This window comes from Bos indicus, chromosome 7 (genome assembly GCF_029378745.1).
Source record: "Bos indicus isolate NIAB-ARS_2022 breed Sahiwal x Tharparkar chromosome 7, NIAB-ARS_B.indTharparkar_mat_pri_1.0, whole genome shotgun sequence".
NCBI lineage: Eukaryota > Metazoa > Chordata > Mammalia > Artiodactyla > Bovidae > Bos > Bos indicus.
The window spans coordinates 56,979,653-57,000,176 of NC_091766.1; the positions used below are offsets into that span (position 1 = coordinate 56,979,653).

Here is a 20,524-nt window from a genome sequence, read left to right on the forward strand (position 1 = left end):
GTCACAGAATGTTTTCTTCCTGGGTAGAAATCAATGTCACCTCATTCACTTATTCATTCATCTTCATTCAACAAATATTGATTGAGCATCTACTGTGTGTGAGGTTTTGTTCCATACACTTCACAACAGTGAACAAAGCAAAGCAAGTAATATTCCTGCCTTCATGAAGGGCAATAAATGGAAAATGATTAAACACACAGGATTATTTCTATATGACAGATGCTATGAAGGAAACAAACTGGTGGGACAGACAATGACTGGAAGGTATGAGTGACATTAGGTAGAGTGGACAACAATGTTTCTCCAAGGAAGCCAGCTTCCTTGATTCCTGAGATTCGAAGACTGAGAAGAACTCAGACATGCACAGTTTCGAGATGAACAGGAACAAGCTCAAAGTGTCAAGGAAATTCATTCATTTATCAAACACTTTTGGTCATCAATCAATTATGTGTTGAATGAACAATTGGAGAATAAATGAATCCTCCCTTTTCCTGCCAAGAGGGATCTTCACAGGAAGAATGAACTTAAAGGAGATGCCACAAACTTAGAGGCAATTTGCTTCCCTTTTCTCCGGCCCCATTTCATCCCTCAAACAAGGGGCTTGGATCACGTATTAGCATTCCAGGACTGCAGGATCATAAAAACTCACCTTCCAAAGGAACTGGCCCTCGCAGCTCTTTAAAGCCATGACTCTGCAGCACGCAAAAAGCAATCTCATTTTTCTAAGTGGTCAAATGGTTGTTTGGAATTATGTAGACAAGGCATGAAATGTCATCTGCTTTGTTATCATTAGGATACGTTTATTGAATTCCCACGCCCACTTACTCATTCCGAGAATACTTATTATCAGTTGCCAGCCTCCCTCTCCCCTTCCCTCCTTTCCTCCTTCCCACTCCCCACCCCCAGCTCCTTCCCCCTTTTCGGCTATCCTCTCTCTGGCATAGCAATGAACAGCCCAGGCTATAGAATCAGAACACCCGTTATACCTCAAATGTGACTCACTATGTCACTCTGGGTAAGTCATTTCACCTCTCTGAGTCTCAGTTTTCTCATCTATATAGTAAGACGAATAATAGAGGCCATCTCATGACAATCATATAAAGTATAATAAATACCGAGCTACTGTTATCTTCATTTTGTTGATTAGGATATAAGATTTTAATAACTCTATTTAGGTTTTTAAGGCAAAAGAAACTGCAGTAATGAGTGTGATCATGAGCCAGTTTAATGGTCTATATCCATTTAATGGTCTGTATGGTTTTCCATTCTTTGAGACAATCAAGAAGCAGGATTTTAATACATAACCTTGAAGAGGTCTCTTAATTTATAGTAATACTTTTGAGCCAATAACGAGAGACAGATCCCCTGCCTTGTGCCAGACACTCTTTTATGTGCTTTACTTATATTGACTGATATTTTTAAATTTTCATCTTTTGTTTATTTTTAATGGGAAGATAATTAATTTAGAGTGTTGTGTTGGTTGCTGCTGTACAACAATGTGAATCAGCCGCGTGTATACATATGTCCCCTCCCTCTTGAGCCTCCCACCCCCCCATCCCACCCCTTTAGGTCATCACAGAGCACAGAGCTGAGCTCCCATTAGCTATCTGTTTTACACACAGATATATGTAGTGTATATGTCAATCCTACTCTCTCATTTCGTCCCACCTTCTTTCCCCACTCTGCCCACAAGGCCATTCTCTACATCTGCATTTCTATTTCTACCCTGAAAATAGGTTCATCAGCACCATTTTTCTAGAATAAGACAAGGGTGCCCACTCTTGCCACTCTTACTCAACATAGTTCTGGAAGTCTTAGCCATGGCAATGAGAGAAAAAAAAGATATATTGACTGATTTTAAAATCTCACCATAACCAGACAAAGTAAACACTATCATCACTATGTCCATTTTACAGATAAGGAAACTAAGACCTAGAGAGATTAAATCGTTTCCATGGGGTCACACAGCTGGGACTTGGTGGAGCTTGGGAATAAAGCCAGGCAATTGGACTCTAGTGTTCACTGGAAGCTGCTTGCCACCTCATTTAAGATGAGACACCAAAGTTTTCCTGCAGACACCAGGGTTTTCTACTTCAATAGACCTGTCCCCTGATCACTTAATAAACAAAGAATCATCACCTGCCAATCCTAAAGCCCCTGGCCTGTAGACACAGGACTGATATGAGCTGCTACCCGGTACAGCACAATGCCAGCCACAGGTAAATTCACACCTCCTGCCACTGATGGGATTTTGAGGTGTTTATTAAGATGTCAGTGGATCCTAGAGTGGAAGTTCTTTCTATATCACTTAGCACAACCCGAAGGTCAGATTCATGTGGCAGTCAGCCCTCCATTGGCAGTTGTTTCCTATCACTACCCTGTCCCTGTGCTGACTCTCAGAAATGCTACATCACAATAAAGGTACTTAAAGAGCTAACAAACCGCTACTACTCCCTTGAGATCAAGAAGCAGTCAACTCAAATCACCTTACCTGCAGTTTCAGAGGGATATGCCCCCAGCTGCTGATGTCAGGCCTGATGTGCAGACCAAAGCAGTCATTTCTGGGCCCACTGCGATAGCTATGGGTTGACCCATCTCTAAAGGCAGGTGCCCAGCATCAGAGCCAGTACCCACTTAGGCAAAGATAAAAGAAGCAGGATATGACTAACACAGGCACTTTCCCATTTAAGGACTAAAAGTTGTGAACTTACTCGGTGATCCAGTGGTTAAAACTCTGTGCTTCCAATGAAGGGGGCATGAGTTCAATCCCTGGTCAGAGAACTAAGATCCTGCTTGCTGTATGGCATGGCCAAAAAAGATAATAATAAAAAAAATTTTTAGATAATAAATAAAAGTTGTGAACAGCAAGCTGAAACTCCTGCCCACATTTGGGGGTGGACAATGGAGGCAGCTTAACTCCAGATCCTGTGTAACTTATTATCTTGATGGGAGGCAGACTCTGTATTTATGCCTGCTTCTCCCTCTCAATAGGAAGCAACCCCATTAAGCCCCTCATGCCTCTTACCTGCTGTTATGGAGAGTGAAGCACGTCAACAAAGGAGTAAGGCTCGTAATTCACTGGCAGGCCCTGAGAGGGTAAAGAAGTTCAGTGGTTAGCCCAGATGTGGCTGCCTGCTTGAAAGCTCAGCCTCCTTCAGTACACTCTGTCTCTGTAACAACAAATCATAGTTTGGCCTTTCGAGGGTTGGGAGTTCGAGTCAGACTCCCCAGATTGCTGTTTCCCATAAATTTTGCTTGCAATGTCACCCTGAAAAGAGTGAGGCTGTGATCATCACTAAAGTTTCCCCAAAGAGAAAACTGGCCTGTTAAATCAGCAGGAGTCCTTGGATAGAAAAGAAATCAGGCTCCAAAGGAAAGACATTGGACAGGAGATGGAAAATTCCCTCTCCTACTTATTTCCTGTTTTACTGGGTTTTCGTGGAACTCACTTGTGGACAAACCCTGAGCCTGGGTCTTTTAGAAAACAAGTCTTTCTCAATGTCCTGGGACCACTTTCCCATTACCCTCTTAGTTTTCTCCTGTCCCCCTTCAGCATAGTCAGTTGGGACTTCATTTGCATTCAGAAGGGCCAAGAGCCAAGCACTGGCAGCAAAGCCGTAGAGAGCAGCCAGCTCCTGTGATGCCCATCCAAACCACCTGCCCTCACCTGGACAAGGGAAAGCCAGAAGTGTTGGTTGCACTTCCTCCTGAATGTGCTCAAGAAGAGAAGAGGCCCCAAGGGACACACAGGGAGGGGAGGACATTGGCCACATGTGTGGGGGTGATAGGGATGCAGGTTGAGTTTGGAAATCAAAATACAATATTTCAGGCTTTGGAGAACTTCTGAGGCCTTGTGAATTTTAAATTATTTGAAATAATTTCCGATATCTAGAAATGTTGCTAAAAATGTACAAGGGATTCCTGTATACCCTTCATTACTAGGTTCCTTAGATATTAACATTTTCCTATGTATGTTTTGACCCTCTCTCTTTTAAATATGTATATACATATATACTAATTAAATGTCAAATTAAAATTTAATATAAATTATATATATAATCTTTCCAAACCATTTGAGAGCAAGCTAAAAATGTTCATTTTCCCCTAAAATATTTCAGTGTATATTTTCTAAAAACAGGGATGTTACCTAACCACAATATAATTCCAAAATCAAGAAATTAACATTGATATGGCACTATTAACTAATCTACAGCTCTTATCCAATTGTCCTATTCCTTTACAGAGAATAAAGGTTTTAATGTCCTGTCTAGGATACCATCCAGGACCACACATTTGTCTCTTTAGTTTCTTTTCATCTGTAACAGTTCCTTGAGTCATTGTCTGCTATGATCCTGGCATTTCAAAGAACATAGGCCATTTATTTTAGAGAATGTCTCTCAATTAGGGTTTGTCTGGCATTTCTTCATCAATAGATCCGATTGTTCATTTTTGGCAGTAATGGATAATAATCCTTACAAGTAATCAAATAGGAATCCTTGAGTCTATACTATATACATAGAGTAATGAGAGAGAAGGAAGAGCTCTTCCTGACAGTAGAGTCCCAGCTACAAAATATAGAAGGAATGATGGAATTTTTTTTAAATCACCATTTGGTAACCACTACAGTAGCCACTGGCTTGGGCAAGAGTCACTCATGGATATTAAAAGTAGTGGGTAAAAGCCTGAAGAGCTCAGAGTATCTCCTCCAAAGATACTTATTAATCTAAAAATGGAAAATAACAACTTGATAGTGGAGAATGCTATCAAGAATGTAAACAACCACCTTAACCCAAAGATCAAGTTAGCATCCACAGAAATGGGAAAATAGAGAGTATGTGTCTCCTGATATGATGAATGGAGAACACCGTATCTCTCTTGTGAAATTAAAAGACATATTCCTGCCCAAACTACTTAAAATTGTTAAAGAACTGTAGTTGGAACTGGGCTGCATTTACACACAATAGATTCTGAAATCCTTTTCACCTTCACAGATCCCGCCTTGGAAATCTTCCTTGGAGGAGTAGTAATAATGGGATACTGAAGAGAACAAACCGTCTGCTTGGATGGAAACTCCTCGGTGCAGAGTTCTGGGCCATGTGATACTCCCTGGACATCAGGGACGGTACAGGAATACCAATAGGCTGGCCTCCAAGACAGAAGGGGAATAGGAGAAAAAGTAAATCTGTCTTCCCACAATATCAATGGCTGGTGGGCCAGGCTGGAGGAAACACACAAGCCATGTGACATTACAGGTTACACAAGACCCTGGGCCCTCCTGTTTTTCTGTTCTGCTGTCAAAGCCAAATTTCCCCTTGCCAATTTCTCACACCTTGGCACCTAACCGACAAATGAAAAGACCAGACATCAAATGCCTCCCAGAGTTGTGTCTAGCCTGTCACTCCAGCTCGGTTTAGAGCAATACAGGGGGGTGGTATCATATTCTCCTCTCAGGTGTTCAAGCCAGAGAGGCCAGGGTTTCTTCACAATGTCCCCAGCCTTCACCTCCTCCCTTGACCACACACGCTGCATCACTCTACCACATCTGCATTCTTTTCCATTCCAATTCCATTCTGTCTTTTCACCCTGATACTTTCTGATCCAGAGAGTTTTTGTTAGAAACCCCACAGCATTGGCTTTACCTGCCAAAAGGTAAGTGAGGAGGCAAGAGGCACAATGAGACCACAGAAAGGCTAATGCAGTAATGACAGCTCCTTCTCACACATGGTCTGTGAGGGTGCCACCAGTTGTCAGTCATCTCTTTTCTCTCAACTACCATGACTAAATGTTGGTTCCATTTTCTCTGGTGTGAATTCGGGTTTGGTTGGCTGCTGTTTAGAGTTGGAAGCAATGAATATGGAGATGCTGCCTTCAGATTCTGGAATCTACTTGTTACAACCATGAAGCCCTACAGCTCACCTATAGATAGGTTTCAATGACTTCACTTTTCAGGGCACTCATAGAATGTCAGAGTTGGGAGGAATTTTAATTTTATAGATGATATGCCAAAACGTTAGGTATAGGCAAGCTGTGCACACAAAAGCAAGTTGTATAAACTGAGTTGGGGAAAACAATACAACTTTTAATTCCCAAAAAATATTAGTTCACGTTGGGTAATTATAAATATGTCCTCAAGGCTCTCTCATTCAGATTTGCTTCTTCTTAGACTGGCCATGGAGAAGGCAATGGCACCCCACTCCAGTACTCCTGCCTGGAAAATCCCATGGATGGAGGAGCCTGGTGGGCTGCCATCTATGGGGTCACACAGGGTCAGACACGACTGAAGCGACTTGGCAGCAGCAGCAGACTGGCCTCTGCCTCTCACATTTAGAACAGCAAGAAAGCACCACTCCCAATATTTACACATGCTGTTTTTTCATCTCTGGAATCTTTTCACAGCTTACAGTTTCATGGAGGGTTTCATGAAGATTTAGCTTTTTCTTTGAACCTGCTTAGCCAGTAAAACAGATATTTTTTCCCCAAAGCACAAATTAAAGAACCTGATTTGTTCCCACCCAAATTCAGAAGCTTAAGAAAAGCTCCCCCATTCCCTAAAGTTTTCATCTCTGGACTGTCAGCTTCAGAATATAGATTTCAAATGGCCATGAGTCAAAAGTGGTGGAGGTATGAGGAGGCAGATTCAGATGAATTTGAGTGATTAGAATGAAGTCAGGCCAGAAATCCACCTGAGAATAATTTGCTAATCATTAGTTCTGAGTTTCATCTTCTGGAATTGTTGCTTCTTATATTGGGTCAGGGAGCGGGTATTGTTTAGAGGAAAAAAGGAGAAAGAGAAAACAGAAGAGAAAACTTCACCTTTCCATGGAAATATCAGCAGATAATCTATAGACTCTTGTGTCTCTGCTTGTTTTTTCAGTACAGTGTTTTTTAATAGACCAAAAGAGAATCTTTATGAGGTAATATGTATGTGAATAATGTTTATAGAAGGGGTATTACATGTTAGTCATTATGAACAATTGTGTAAATAAACCTTAGACATGTTAAATATATTATAAAGATTATTTTATAGGTCCAGGGACACTTTTCATATCTTTGTTCTAAAACAAAGAGAGTTACAGGGCTGGCAGCTTGTTTCTTTGTTAGTATATGCCACTAGAAAGCCAAAAGGTGTGGTGGGGTTTCATGTGTTTATTTTCTGGTTTTGTAATTTATAATGATCTGAATGGATTACTTTGAAATGGCTGTTGCTTATGTATGGGTGTTGTTTGCCCACAAGGAGTTATCAGAGATCCTTTCCACATTTTGTATCTTAGAAAATCAAAAGGAATTTTCTAGTGAGAGGAAAAATACATAGAAGAAGCCTCCACTGTTGGGTAACTCAGATTTGTACCACTGACAGTGTCTCGTAAGTCCAAGGAAATAGACAGCTTAAGATCAAGGTTGTTGTCTTTCACTTAAACACTGGATGTTGGATAACTTTTCTCCTGAGAAGGAAGCACAAATTTTTGTTAATTTCTTTCTTCATGGACTTGACAAGTTCTAGGGGAAATCAGAAGTCATGGCCCTTAAGCCACCTTGCTTCAGGACAATTCTCCACCATCCATTTTCAAAGAACCATCTGTGTATTAATTGTTTGATATTCCATGATTCATTGGCAAACTCAATGCTTTTAGAGCCCAGAATTTTACTTTTTTGGATTTGTGGCTCTAAAGAAGTGCTAAGTTTGCTCTACCACCCAGGCTGATCAGCAGCAGCAAAGGGAAAGCGGTGGGGGTAGAGGGGGGTTTCCTTGTGGAGAGGTTCACTCACACCTCTAACCACCTCTGACCACAGCTGAGAGAAGCCCTGGGCCCATAGGCAGTGCACGATATGCCATCTACTCTTCACACAGCGAGGGGTCATCATGTGAGAGTGGAGAGGTCACCCCAGTCTCCTTTGCCAGAATTTCATATTGTTCCCAGCTATAAGCTTGTGAAACGCAGTATGTGTTTTTGGTCAAAACAATAAAAGAGGTTTATTTTTCACTTAATAGACTCATCCCTCAGGCCTGTTTTTTTTTTTTTTTTTTTTTTCCAGTAGCTGACTTGGAGAGGGGAGTACTTTATCATGTATTAAATGTCAACACTGAGCCTTTTATTGTTCCCAAAGGGCTTTGGCTGCTGGCAGCTTCCCTGGACACCCAAAAGCAGGGCTGGGAGGAGAGGAGTGACTCTGTCAGACAGGAATTGCCTATTGTCAGAGGGGATGACTGGAGGCAGAGTGAGTGACACTTCCTTTCCAAGCTCACCAGGCTGAGTTCACCTCCTTAGGACAAATCCCGGTTTGTAAAACCACAAGGGGGCCAAGACAGCCTCTTGGCCAGAAACTTTCTCTGCTTGCTTAATGCACAGCCTCAAGAGTCTGCCTGCCTGTCACCTGCTAGCTGTGTGGCCTTGGGCAAGTACTTAACCTCTCTGTGGTTCTTGTCTGGAAAATGGAACTATAATAGCAGTTTCCTGAGGAATATTAAGGATTAAATGTCCTAAAATATGTAGAGTGCTTTGAATAGTGCCTGGCACATACAAGCACTCAATTCATGTTTTACCACCTTCATAATATTTGCCCTATCCACCAACCATTTATATTATCATTTACTTAATGTTCTTCTTCTAATTAACTTAATTTTAATCTAAAACTTGATAGAAAACTTTATATTCCAACTGTAAATGGAAAAGTATATCATTTACTATCAATATAAGGTAATAGTAATAGTAGCTAGCTAATATTTACCAAGTCCTTGCTCCTTTCTGAACATTGAGCTAAGTGTCTTAACTTGTTAAAATCCTCACAACCCTGTGAAGTTAGTACTGTCATTTTACAGAGGAAGACACTGAGGTACTGACAGATTCGCAAATTTGCCTGTAGTTACATAATTAGTAAATAAAGGAGGCAGTTCAGCTTCAGACCCCACGGTCCTCAGCACTGCTCTATGCTGCCATGCTAACAAAAACAAGAGTATTCTACTCACATGGTAGATGGTGAGTGAACTAGTTTCCTACAGCTGCTGTAACAAAGAAACACAAACCAGATGGCTTAGAACAATGTAAATGTATCCTCTCAAAGTTCTGGAGGCTGGAAGTCCAAAATCAAGATGCTGGCTGGGCAGTGCTCCCTCTGAAACCTCTAGGAGAAAATATTCCCTTGTCTCTCCCAGCTGATGCTAAAGCTGAAGCTCCAATACTTTGGCCACCTGATGTGAAGAGCTGACTGATCGGAAAAGACCCTGATGCTGGGAAAGATTGAGGACATGAGGAGAAGGGGGCAACAGAGGATGAGATGGTTGGATGGCACCACCAAATCGATGGACATGAGTTTGAGCAAACTCCAGGAGACAGTGAAGGACAGGGAAGCCTGGCATGCTGCAGTCCATGGGGTGGCAAAGAGTTGGACACAACTTAGCGACTGAACAACTCCTACCTTCAGGTACCCCCAGGCACTCCTTGGTTTGTGGTAGCATCACTCCAGTCTCTGCCTCCATCTTCACACAGCTGTCTTCTCTATGTGTGTCTCCACCTTTGTGTCTCATCTCCTCTTGTAAGGACAATAGCTATACTGGCCTAGGGCCCACCCTAATGACTCATCTTAATTACATTTGCAAGACTATTTCTAAATAAGGGCACATTCACATATACCAGGAGTTAGGACTTAAACATATCTTTGGTAGGAAGGGGTTGGGGGAGGGGCACGATTCAACAGCTGCCCACCTAAGGCCTTGAGTCTGGGGCTAAAGATTTACACGTGCTGGGGAGTTGTTCAAAGTCAGCAACAAGCTGAGGCTCTCTCCTTTATGCAGTCAGGATTGAAGGAGTCAGGACAAAGGAAGGACAATGCTCCTATATTACAGTGGTGTTTAGGGCCCAGTCCAAGTCCTATGTGATTCACTTTGCTGTACACCTGAAACTAACACAGCATTGTAAATCAACCATACTCCAATAAAAATTTAAAAATAAGAAAATAAAACGTTAAAATTTAATTAACCATCTTCTGCCCCATCATCGATACTTTGGGAAAAGAGGCTTAGCATAAGAAAGCCATATAACAATTCTTCCAGCTTCCCAGACATCCCTTGTGAAAGGGGAAGATGGGGGGTGGAATTCAACCTTCCCAACTCCACGCAGGGTGTGGAGGGCACAAAGCTTACCTCTCTAACCTGCCTAGCATGGCCGAGCTGGGACAGCAACTTCAGACCAATAAGTGTTTTCATCAGGGGGTATGTGTGAAGAAAGGACAACAGTAAACACAGTAGTGGGAAACCATTTATTTTCATACTACTTCAGGGAAACCTTAAGAACAATCTCTCCACCAAGAGGGATTTAAGAGGAGGGTGTGGGGAAGTGAGGAAGGAGGAGTTTTCTTGCTCTGTCAAATAATAGTTTCTTTGGTCGAAGGGGCCGTATAGATTTCGTAGAGTTGGGAGGTTCTCACCTTGAGTTCCCGGGCCACCTGGCAGATGGAGCAAGGCCAGCAACAATATACTGCCAGCCAGTCCTCACACAGGGTACCCTAGGGGAGAAACCGTGTGTGTTCTGGTGCCGTCACACAGGCTCAGTTCCACTACCTGGGGACCTCCACAGTATTACCTCATGGTCCATCCCATCCAATGCTCCCAAGATCCACCACCACCCTGAAGTCATTGCCCATGGACACAATTCCACTGGGGTTACTCGGGTGCCAAGCACCTCGACTGCTAATCAATCCTTGCAATTCAGAGACCAGCCCTCAAGGCTTCATACTTGAAAAACACTGTCTCACTGACAGAAAATTCTCTGTCAACATCTCTTTTTTCTCTTAGAACTTAATATTTATAATTAATTATTTAATTTACTTATCTGGAGTAATAAGTGTACGTGATCCAAAATTCCCACAGTAAGAAGGGAGAGGAAGTAAAAAAGTAAATCCCCCTGGCCACCCAGTTACCTGTCAGGACACAACCATTGTGGGCAGTTCTTATATAGACTTCCAGATAAATTCTAAGTCTAGGCATACAGATATATATAGATATGTACACATTACATTTTACATATATATATATATATTCTTTTGCTAAATATACATCTTAGGGATCATTTCACAAGAATAGATAAAAAGATGCCTTTTTATCTGTACACATCTGAGTAGGTATGACTTGTCTCTCCTCAGTCTCTCCTTGTACCGCAGTCTCAACCACACTAGAAATTGTCTGGTTCTTTGAAGTGTCCTCAGGGAATCCCCTAAGTGAATTCTGAGTATGCCAGAGAGCCTACATTTTAAGTGAGGTTATCCCAAGTTTATCCTTCAAATCTGGTGCATGTCCACCTGTCATCATTGGAAAGATTGAGCGCAGGAGGAGGAGATGACAGAGGATGAGATGGCTGGATGGTATCACCAATGCAATGGACATGAACTTGGGCAAACTTTGGGAGATGGTGAGGATCAGGGAATCCTGGCGTGCTGCAGTCTTCAGGGCCGCAAAGAGTCAGACACAACTGGGTGACTAAACAACAACAACTGTCTTCTCTTGATGTAACAAGAGAGAAACAGAAGTGGCTCACTGGCCAACAGTCTAACTATAATAGGTCTCCCTTGGAAATACCCTTCAAAATGTGGCATTTTGGTTTAATATACATCCTAGTAACAAGTGAAATGAGAAATTTCTTCCCTTTCCTTTCCCAAAGCCTTCCACTATGTATGGTGTTTTTAATATCCTCACCCACACCTCACTTATAAAAATAATCACAGGTTTGAAAGGCATCCATCCAGGTTCTCATATACACATACATCCAAACACACTTACTTACCCGTATTTTATGTCTCTCTCTGGTGCCAATTCTCAGTGCAAAGGTGGACCCAGGTAACAATGGCCAACAAAAACACTCTCCATAATGCCTGGCGATGTCACACTCAAGACACATGGGACAAAAAAGACCACAGAAACCTGTCAATAATCACATAAAAGCAAGTCAAGGTTCTCAGAGGTGCTTGTAGCCACATCACACCTCAAAGAGCATTTACAACCCTATGCCATCAATTTAATACTGCTTTGTCTCCCTACAATCAGGGATTGAGGATGAATAACCAATTCTCAAAATTCAGTGTATTAAAATTGCCATAACTGAGCCACATCAAAATTTCTTCTTTTGTTAAACACTGGCAAAGCTGAACCTGCTACAATTCTTTTAACATTCACTACAGTAATTGTTTCTACTGTCAAGAGAAAAGCATTAAATTTTTATAGTTGAAACATGTGTTACTTCTATTATGTTCATCTATCTAATTTCAATATTTAAAATAGACACAGTATATAATACTTTTGAATAGCAGCCATCTTTTTTATATATGTGATTGAAAGCTCTTTTATGATACACTGATTCTGCCTGCTATTCTTATCAGGACTTTATTCTATTTCTCAGGCCTAAAGGTTTCTCTAATGTTTGCAGTTTCATGGAGCCACTGACACCTGCCAGTTTTAATCTGTAAACTAGTAGAAGCTTGGTTCCTCAAACATGTACTGGAAACAGTTGATCATTTATTCATTCATTCATCTTTAACTTACTGATACCATTCCCTACACATCCTGCATGAACCATTAACACAATGGTTCTGTTTTAAAAACATTTTGGGGTCATGGACCCTTTTGTGTATATGGTGATAGCTATGAACTTTTAAGGGGAAAGAAAAATACATGCACACAGAAATGCAAAATTGTGCATTCAGTTTCACAGGGTTCAAGGATCCATTGAAAGCTATCATTGGACTCCAGGTTATAAATCTCTGGTAAATGATTAAGATGTTAACATCATTCCAAAAGATGACAACCTTGATGAATACAAGTAATCTGAACTATGAAAGAAAAAAAAATTAACCATAACCTTTAAAAATGTATTCAATAAATATGTAATTGAGGCATAATTTATATACAAGAAAATCCACAGACCATAAACGTTGAGTTGGATGAGTTGTGACAATCACATTCACCGAAGTACCCAAACATGTAGAACACTGCCTTCACCCCACAGAGCTCCCTTGTGTCCCTTCCTGGATGATCCCAGTCCTCCCACCCCACTCCAGACGTGATCACTATTCTGATTTCTATTCCCATTAAGGGGTTTTACCTTTTTGCAAACTTCATATAAATGAATCATGTTTACTTTCATAACTGTCTTTTGTTCAACCACGTGTTTCTTGAGATTCATCTCTGTTGTTATAGGCATCTGTACTTTGTTCTTTTTATTGTTGAGTAGTAACGCCAATGTATAAATGTTCTATAAATCATTTATCCATTTTCCAACTGATAATTCCATTTTTTGCTATTATGGTTAAGTACTTTGAACATTCATACACAAGTATTTATGTGGATAGACATTTCCATTTCACTTGGGTGGATTCCTGCAGGTGGAATTGCTAGGTCATGAGGCAGATGTAAATTTAACCAGAAATTCACAAAGAGTTCTTCAAAGTATTTGTGCCACTTTACATTCCCACCAGCAACATATGAGAGTTTGTTGTTCCACAGCCTCACCAACATTTGCTATCATCAGTCTTTTTTTTTATCTTATTCATTCTGATGAGTGTTACATGGTACTGTTCATAGTGCAACAGACACAAAGGCTCACATAAGCATATTAGAAGAATCAATACAGTCAAAATGAGTATACTACCCAAAGCAATCTATAGATTCAATATAATCCCTATCAAGCTACCCCTATCAAGCTACCAATGGTATTTTTCACAGAACTAGAACAAGTAATTTCACAATTTGTATGGAAATACAAAAAACCTCGAATAGCCAAAGCAATCTTGAGAAAGAAGAATGGAACTGGAGGAATCAATCTGCCTGACTTCAGGCTATACTACAAAGCTACAGTCATCAAGACAGTATGGTACTGGCACAAAGACAGAAATACAGATCAATGGAACAAAATAGAAAGTCCAGAGATAAATCCATGCACCTATGGACACCTTCAGAGAAGGCAATGGCAACCCACTCCAGTACTCTTGCCTGGAAAATCCCATGGACGGAGGAGCCTTGGAGGGCTGCAGTCCATGGGGTCGCGAAGAGTCGGACATGACTGAGTAACTTCACTTTCACTTTCTTACATTGGAGAAGGAAATGGAAACCCACTCCAGTGTTCTTGCCTGGAGAATCCCAGGGACAGCAGAGCCTGGTGGGCTGCCGTCTATGGGGTCGCACAGAGTGGGACACAACTGAAGCAACTTAGCAGCAGCAGCTACATGGACACCTTATCTTTGACAAATGAGGCAAGAATACACAATGGAGAAAAGACAATCTCTTTAACAAGTGGTGCTGGGGACACTGGTCAACCACTTGTAAAAGAATGAAACTAGAACACTTTCTAACACCATACACAAAAATAAACTCAAAATGGATTAAAGATCTAAATTTAAGACCAGAAACTATAAAATTCCTACAGGAAAACATAGGCAAAACCCTCTCCGACATAAATCATAGCAGGATCCTCTATGACCCACCTCCCAGAGTAATGGGAATAAAAGCAAAAATAAACAAATGGGACCTAATTAAACTTAAAAGCTTTTGCACAACGAAGGAAACTAAACAAGGTGAAAAGAGAACCTTCCAAACGGGAGAAAATAATAGCAAATGAAGCAACTGACAAGAATTAATCTCAAAAATATACAAGCAACTCCTGAAGCTCAATTTCAGAAAAATAAACGACCCAATCAAAAAATGGGCCAAAGAACTAAACAGACATTTCTCCAAAGAAGACATACAGATGGCTAACAAACACATGAAAAGATGCTCAACATCACTCATTATCAGAGAAATGCAAATCAAATCCACAATGAGGTACCATCTTATGCAGGTCAGAATGGCTGCTATCCAAAAGTCTACAAATAATAAATGCTGGAGAGGGTGTGGAGAAAAGGGAACCCTCTTACACTGTTGGTGGGAATGCAAACTAGTACAGCCACTGTGGAGAACAGTGTGGAGATTCCTTAAAAAACTGAAAATAGAACTGCCATATGCCCAGCAATCCCACTGCTGGGCATACACACCGAGGAAACCAGAATTGAAAGAGACACGTGCACCCCAATGTTCATCGCAGCACTGTTTATAATAGCCAGGACATGGAAGCAACCTAGATGTCCATCAGCAGACGAATGGTTAAAATTCGTGGTACATATACACAATGGAGTATTACTCAGCCATTAAAAACAGCACATTTGAATCAGTTCTTATGAGGTAGATGAAACTGGGAGCCTATTTTACAGAGTGAAATAAACCAGAAAGAAAAACACCAATACAGCATACTAATGCATATATATGGAATTTACAAAGATGGTAACGATAACCCTGTATGCAAGACAGCAAAAGAGACACAGATGTACAGAACAGTCTTTTGGACTCTGTGGGAGACGGCGAGGGTGGGATGATCTGAGAGAATAGCATTGAAACATGTATATTATCATATGTGAAACAGATTGCCAGTCCAGGTTCGATGCATGAGACAGGGTACTCAGGGCTGGTGCACTGGGATGACCCAGAAGGATGGGATGGGGAGGGAGGTGGGAGAGGAGTTCAGGATGGGGAACACATGTACACCCATGGCTGATTCATGTCAATGTGGCAAAAACCACTACAATATTATAAAGTAAGTAGCCTCTGATTAAAATAAATTAATTTAAAAAATACCCTGTCAAAGACCAGTCTCTGACTCTTCATCCCTCCCTCCCTCTTCAACAGTCAGGAGTACAGAGTCCCACTCCCAGTTTCAGTGACAAAGAAGCAGAAATCTAGGAATGCTGTTTTATTTTATAACCTCCAGGGAATGTGCCTGGATTCTGGACTTCTTCCATTTCATGTAAGGGGTGAGGGAGCACATGCGCACGAAGGGCATGAGGCTGGAGTGGGAGGAGGATGAGGAGCAGCCTACCTTCCAGGAACAGAAGGTCTGTTTCCTCTCTTTCATCAGGAATCTTGAGATAATTGCTAGATTATGTATTGCAGTCATCACTTGGCCCAAAGCAAACACTAAATTCAGCCTTGATTAAGTCTAGGATGTTTCAGCCCACATTTAAAAAAATCATTACTCTTAGCAAGATCAGCAGGCCCCACACAGCACTGACTACTGGTACAAACAGGTCAGAGGATAGCAAGTGGCCCAAGAACTTACCGTGAGTTCAGAGTGGTAATATGGTATGCAGCCCTGATTTAGGGAACTTTGAAATCATGGTACATAGAAGTCAACCAAAACTAATTTTATGCATCAATTACAAAATACAGTAGTGTGTATCTCTGCAAATAAAAAATTAATCAAAGTTGCATAATTATAAAGCTGGCAAGCTAAGTGAATAATAAATTGTGTTTACACAATAGCCTGCGCTGTACCACTTTACTTGACAAAGAAATGCCCACCATCCTTCGTAAGCCTTTTGTAAAGATGTTGTTTTGTGCACTGGAATTCTTGTACCTTATTTTTATGACTCATACGTATTTTTAAATAACACATGCTGTTAATTTTATTTTTAAGCCTTCCCATTGTATAGCCACGTTATCTTAGTGTTCATTATGAGGCAGTAATAGATACTGAGGAAACACACCCAAAATTCAATTACCTTTGGACAGAAGCCAGATATAATAAAAACAAAGCACTATAAAAGCCAAAGTTTTATTACATAACAGCTGGTAATTTACAGATTTTACCATGTGCCAAGCCCTGCTAAAAGTACTCTGCATGTATTAACTCACTTAATTCTCACAACAATCCTATAAAATTTACTCTTACTAGGCCCATTTTACAGATGAGCAATCTAAAGCCCAGAGGATTTAAGCTATTTGCCCAAGTTCATACATTTATTAGGAAGGTGCAGAGGCCACGTTTGAACTCAAATAAGTCTGACTCCAAAGTCTCAACTACCACACATAACACATATGCCATATGATCTCACGTTTTACGTATTTATCTAGTAAACAACTCTGGAGTTATGTGTTCCAAGACAGTGCCCTCACTACCGCCACTTGGTATTTATTTCTGTGGGACAGGCTGAAATTATGCAGCTTCTTTAGGAAATGAAAGATCCTTGCTCAGGGCAGGATGATGGAATCCTTTGTCTGAAGGAGACTCTCAGAGGAAATTCTGCTACCTATACCATAGACCAAGGTTTAGGATCCAGAATATACACAGAAATCCTACAAATCAATATATAAAGGATTAAACAAAAGAAGAAAATGAACATAAGACATGAATAGGTAATTTACTCAACAAGAAACACAAACGGCCAATAACAAACATGAGAAGTTGTTCAACATCATTAGTAATCAGGGAATTGCATATTGACAATCGGAAACCATTTATTACCAATAAGAATGCCGAATTTTTCTTAATTTTTTAATATCAAATGTTGTGGGACACCGTAGAGAAATAGGTACTCCCCACACAGATGGGAGTGGAGTTGGCACATTTTTGAAAGCAACTTGGCTGAATCAAGTAAAGTTTTTAAATACTCTTGGATCCAGTAATTCCACATATAAGAGTAATGCTTACACATGCACACAAAGAGGCAGGTACAAGGATATCCACTGCTGCATTATTTGTGACTTAAAATTTAAAACAAGTGTACATTGATAGACAAAAGCATAAATAAATCATGATGGTATAAATCATACTAGGGAATGATTAAGAATGCAGTGAAAGATAAACTAAGTAACAACAGGGATAAATCTCTAAGATATATTTTGAGTTAAAAAAATCAAACTGCATAATAAAATTATAGCATAATTCATTTATGCTTTGTTTAAAGAGCTACAAAGCAGTAGTATATATTACTAATAGATGTATATGTAAATGAAAAAGAGTGACATGATTGTTTTCTGTAATGTTTCATTTTTTAATAAAATAAGCATATTCATGTGTTATTTGTATATGCATGTATATATATATATATACAGACACAGATATATATTCCAATACATACATATAAATATAGATATGTGTGTGTGTGTGTATATATATATATATATTTTTTTTTTTTTTTAAAGAAACTGAGGGTCAAGAAAGATCCAAGCCATAAATTCAGCCTCTTCCTCTTACACTCAAAGGCCTGGTGGTTATGTCAGCTCCCACTGCCTAAGTATTCCTGGCCTGTTCTCTGACATGAACTCCACCCTCAAGCATGGAATGTAGCTCACTATTCATCCCTCTAACTCACAGAGGGGTCAAGATAAAAAGGAGCCACACAGAACCATGTGGAGCCCCAGGGAGCAGAAGCAGGAAAGGTGGGTGGAAACTGCAGTGAGGCACATTTCAGATCAGTTATTACAAAAAGCAGAATCATCTAACAGAAAAAGATGCTTAAAAAAGGAATAGAGCTTGCTCATACATTGAGGCGGGTGGGAGTGTAAATTAGTACAGCTTCTAAATGGAGAGCTGTTCGGCAACATCGGTGGAGACGTAAAATGGGACGTGCTCTCTGACCAGCAGGTTTGCTGCTGCTGCTGCTAGGTCACTTCAGTCGTGTCCGACTCTGTGTGACCCCATAGACAGCAGCCCACCAGGCTCCCCCGTCCCTGGGATTCTCCAGGCAAGAACACTGGAGTGGGTTGCCATTTCCTTCTCCAATGCATGAAAGTGAAAAGTCAAAGTGAAGTCGTTCAGTCGTGTCTGACTTAGCGACCCTGTGGACTGCAGCCTACCAGGCTCCTCCATCCATGGGATTTTCCAGGCAAGAGTACTGGAGTGGGGTGCCATTGCCTTCTCCAGACCAGCAGGTTTACTCCTCAGCAATTACCCGACAGATCAACGGACACACGTATGGCGCCTATATGAGTATACTCACAGAGCACTGGTTTGAATAGCAAAACATCTGGAAACCACAAAAAGGTCTGCTAGTAAGAACTGCAGATAAATGAATTATGGTACATTCATACAATGGAATCTATGCAGCCATTTAAAATATTAGCTCCAGAAGAGCTGATATGGCCTGATCACCTATATTGTTAAAACAAAATAAAAACACAGAATTGTGTTTATAATTCCATTATTTGCATCAATTATATATACCACATATACAGAAAAAATCTGGAAGGACATACTGAAATATTAACACTTTATCTCTGGTGGCTGGAATTATAGGGTACTGCTTTCTTCTTTTATAGCCTTTTATATTTTTCTTTATTCCCATGATGATATGATACTTTTCTAATAAAAAAAAATTAATCTATCTTCATTAAAATGGTTTATATCTTTACAGACTACATTGGGGCTCAGGTAAGAGTGATGGGCTCTGGGAAGAACTGGGCGGCATAGGAGAACAGGGATGGACTTCCTGCTCTTCATATACTAAAGGGACAGGTACTTTTGAATTTTGTACCATGTGCCTGCTAATCTATTCAAAACCATTTTTTTAAGCACTGAGCAGGCTCCAAGGGAGAGGAGCCCTCCTCCCCAGAAATGTTCAGAAAGCCAAGGCTGTCAGGTCCTTGCCAAGCCTCCTGTAGGGGAAACTTAGACAAGCTGGTGAGGGCCCAGATCAGGTGACCTCAATATCCCTTCTGATTGTGTTTGTATGATTGTTTCAGTGAAGTGCAGGAAAGAAGGAAGCAAGTGAGAATACAGGTTAAAATTCATTCATTGATGTGTCTGTCATTCAGGAAATATTCATAAGCGCCTCCTGTTTGTCAGATCTCTGCTGGGCAAGACCAGTTAGCATGACCAGTTGTGACTGCTTACAGATGGTACACAGTGTACCCAAAATACCGTTCAGGGATGTGACTCCTAGTCTGGAGCCTTTTCATGCCTCTTCCTCTTCCAGAAAACCAAAGGGAAATTCCTGGCCTGCTTCCCCCTCCCCACCTTGGGCATCTGATGATTCCTCCTCCACACAAAGCTCTTTGCTGCCTGACACTTGTGGTGCCTCCACAGGGAAGGTGGTTTTAGTGGCTGGCTGTTTACCATCTTTCAGGAATCAGCTTAAGTCAGTTCCCCAGAGATGCCATCCTTTACTTACCCCCTATAATTTCCTTTCAAAACACCGTTTATTTCCTCCATGGCATTTAGCACCACTACAATTATTTGTCTATTTGCTTATTGCCTATCTCCTCTCAGAAACCATCTCTGTCTTATTCACTATTATGTCTATAACACCTATCACATGACTATACATAGGTAAATACTGGCTGAACTATAAACCCAGGTTGATTACACCTTCCACATCAACCTCCTCTGAGACAACATCACAAACATTCCCAGCTGGAATGGCCAGCCTTTCACCCATGAAGCCATTTCACAGCCACTTATTTCATCTTGGCTTCATCTTCTCATCTGAGCTTTCAGAAGCCACATCTTCAAAGGACATAGAAGCACCTATTTCTAATCCCTGTGCAGTGTGAATTCAGATGAAAGAGCTGAGGTGGGAAGAGGGAGGCAGTTTAAAAAATAGAGTCGCAATTAAATGAAGAATCAAAATGTCAAAAATAAATGGAAATCATCACTGCTCATAATGTACCCTTTGCTTAATGGATGACAAATTGTAGCAGTCATTCTCAACATTTAATGCAAAAAACGGTTCC

The 20,524-nt window shown here is 40.7% G+C and overlaps 2 protein-coding genes across 3 annotated transcripts in view; one reads left to right on the top strand and one right to left on the bottom strand.

Annotated features, from left to right (window-relative positions):
* The window catches only part of SH3RF2 (SH3 domain containing ring finger 2), a 148,862-nt gene extending 140,875 nt beyond the window's left edge, over positions 1–7,987 (top strand). For both annotated transcript variants that reach the window (XM_070793745.1, XM_019963516.2), the window contains one exon: positions 4,992–7,987. The gene's annotated coding sequence lies outside the window, so the exon portion shown is untranslated. The remainder of the gene's footprint in view (positions 1–4,991) is intronic.
* Positions 7,988–8,940: 953 nt separating this feature from the next.
* Positions 8,941–20,524, bottom strand: part of PLAC8L1 (PLAC8 like 1) — a 32,064-nt gene continuing 20,480 nt past the window's right edge. The window contains exons 3-4 of the mRNA XM_019965170.2: positions 11,775–11,911; positions 8,941–10,500 (exon numbers count right to left, since the gene is read on the bottom strand). Of these exons, the coding sequence (XP_019820729.1) occupies positions 10,360–10,500; positions 11,775–11,911 (278 nt within the window). The 3' untranslated portion in view covers positions 8,941–10,359. The remainder of the gene's footprint in view (positions 10,501–11,774; positions 11,912–20,524) is intronic.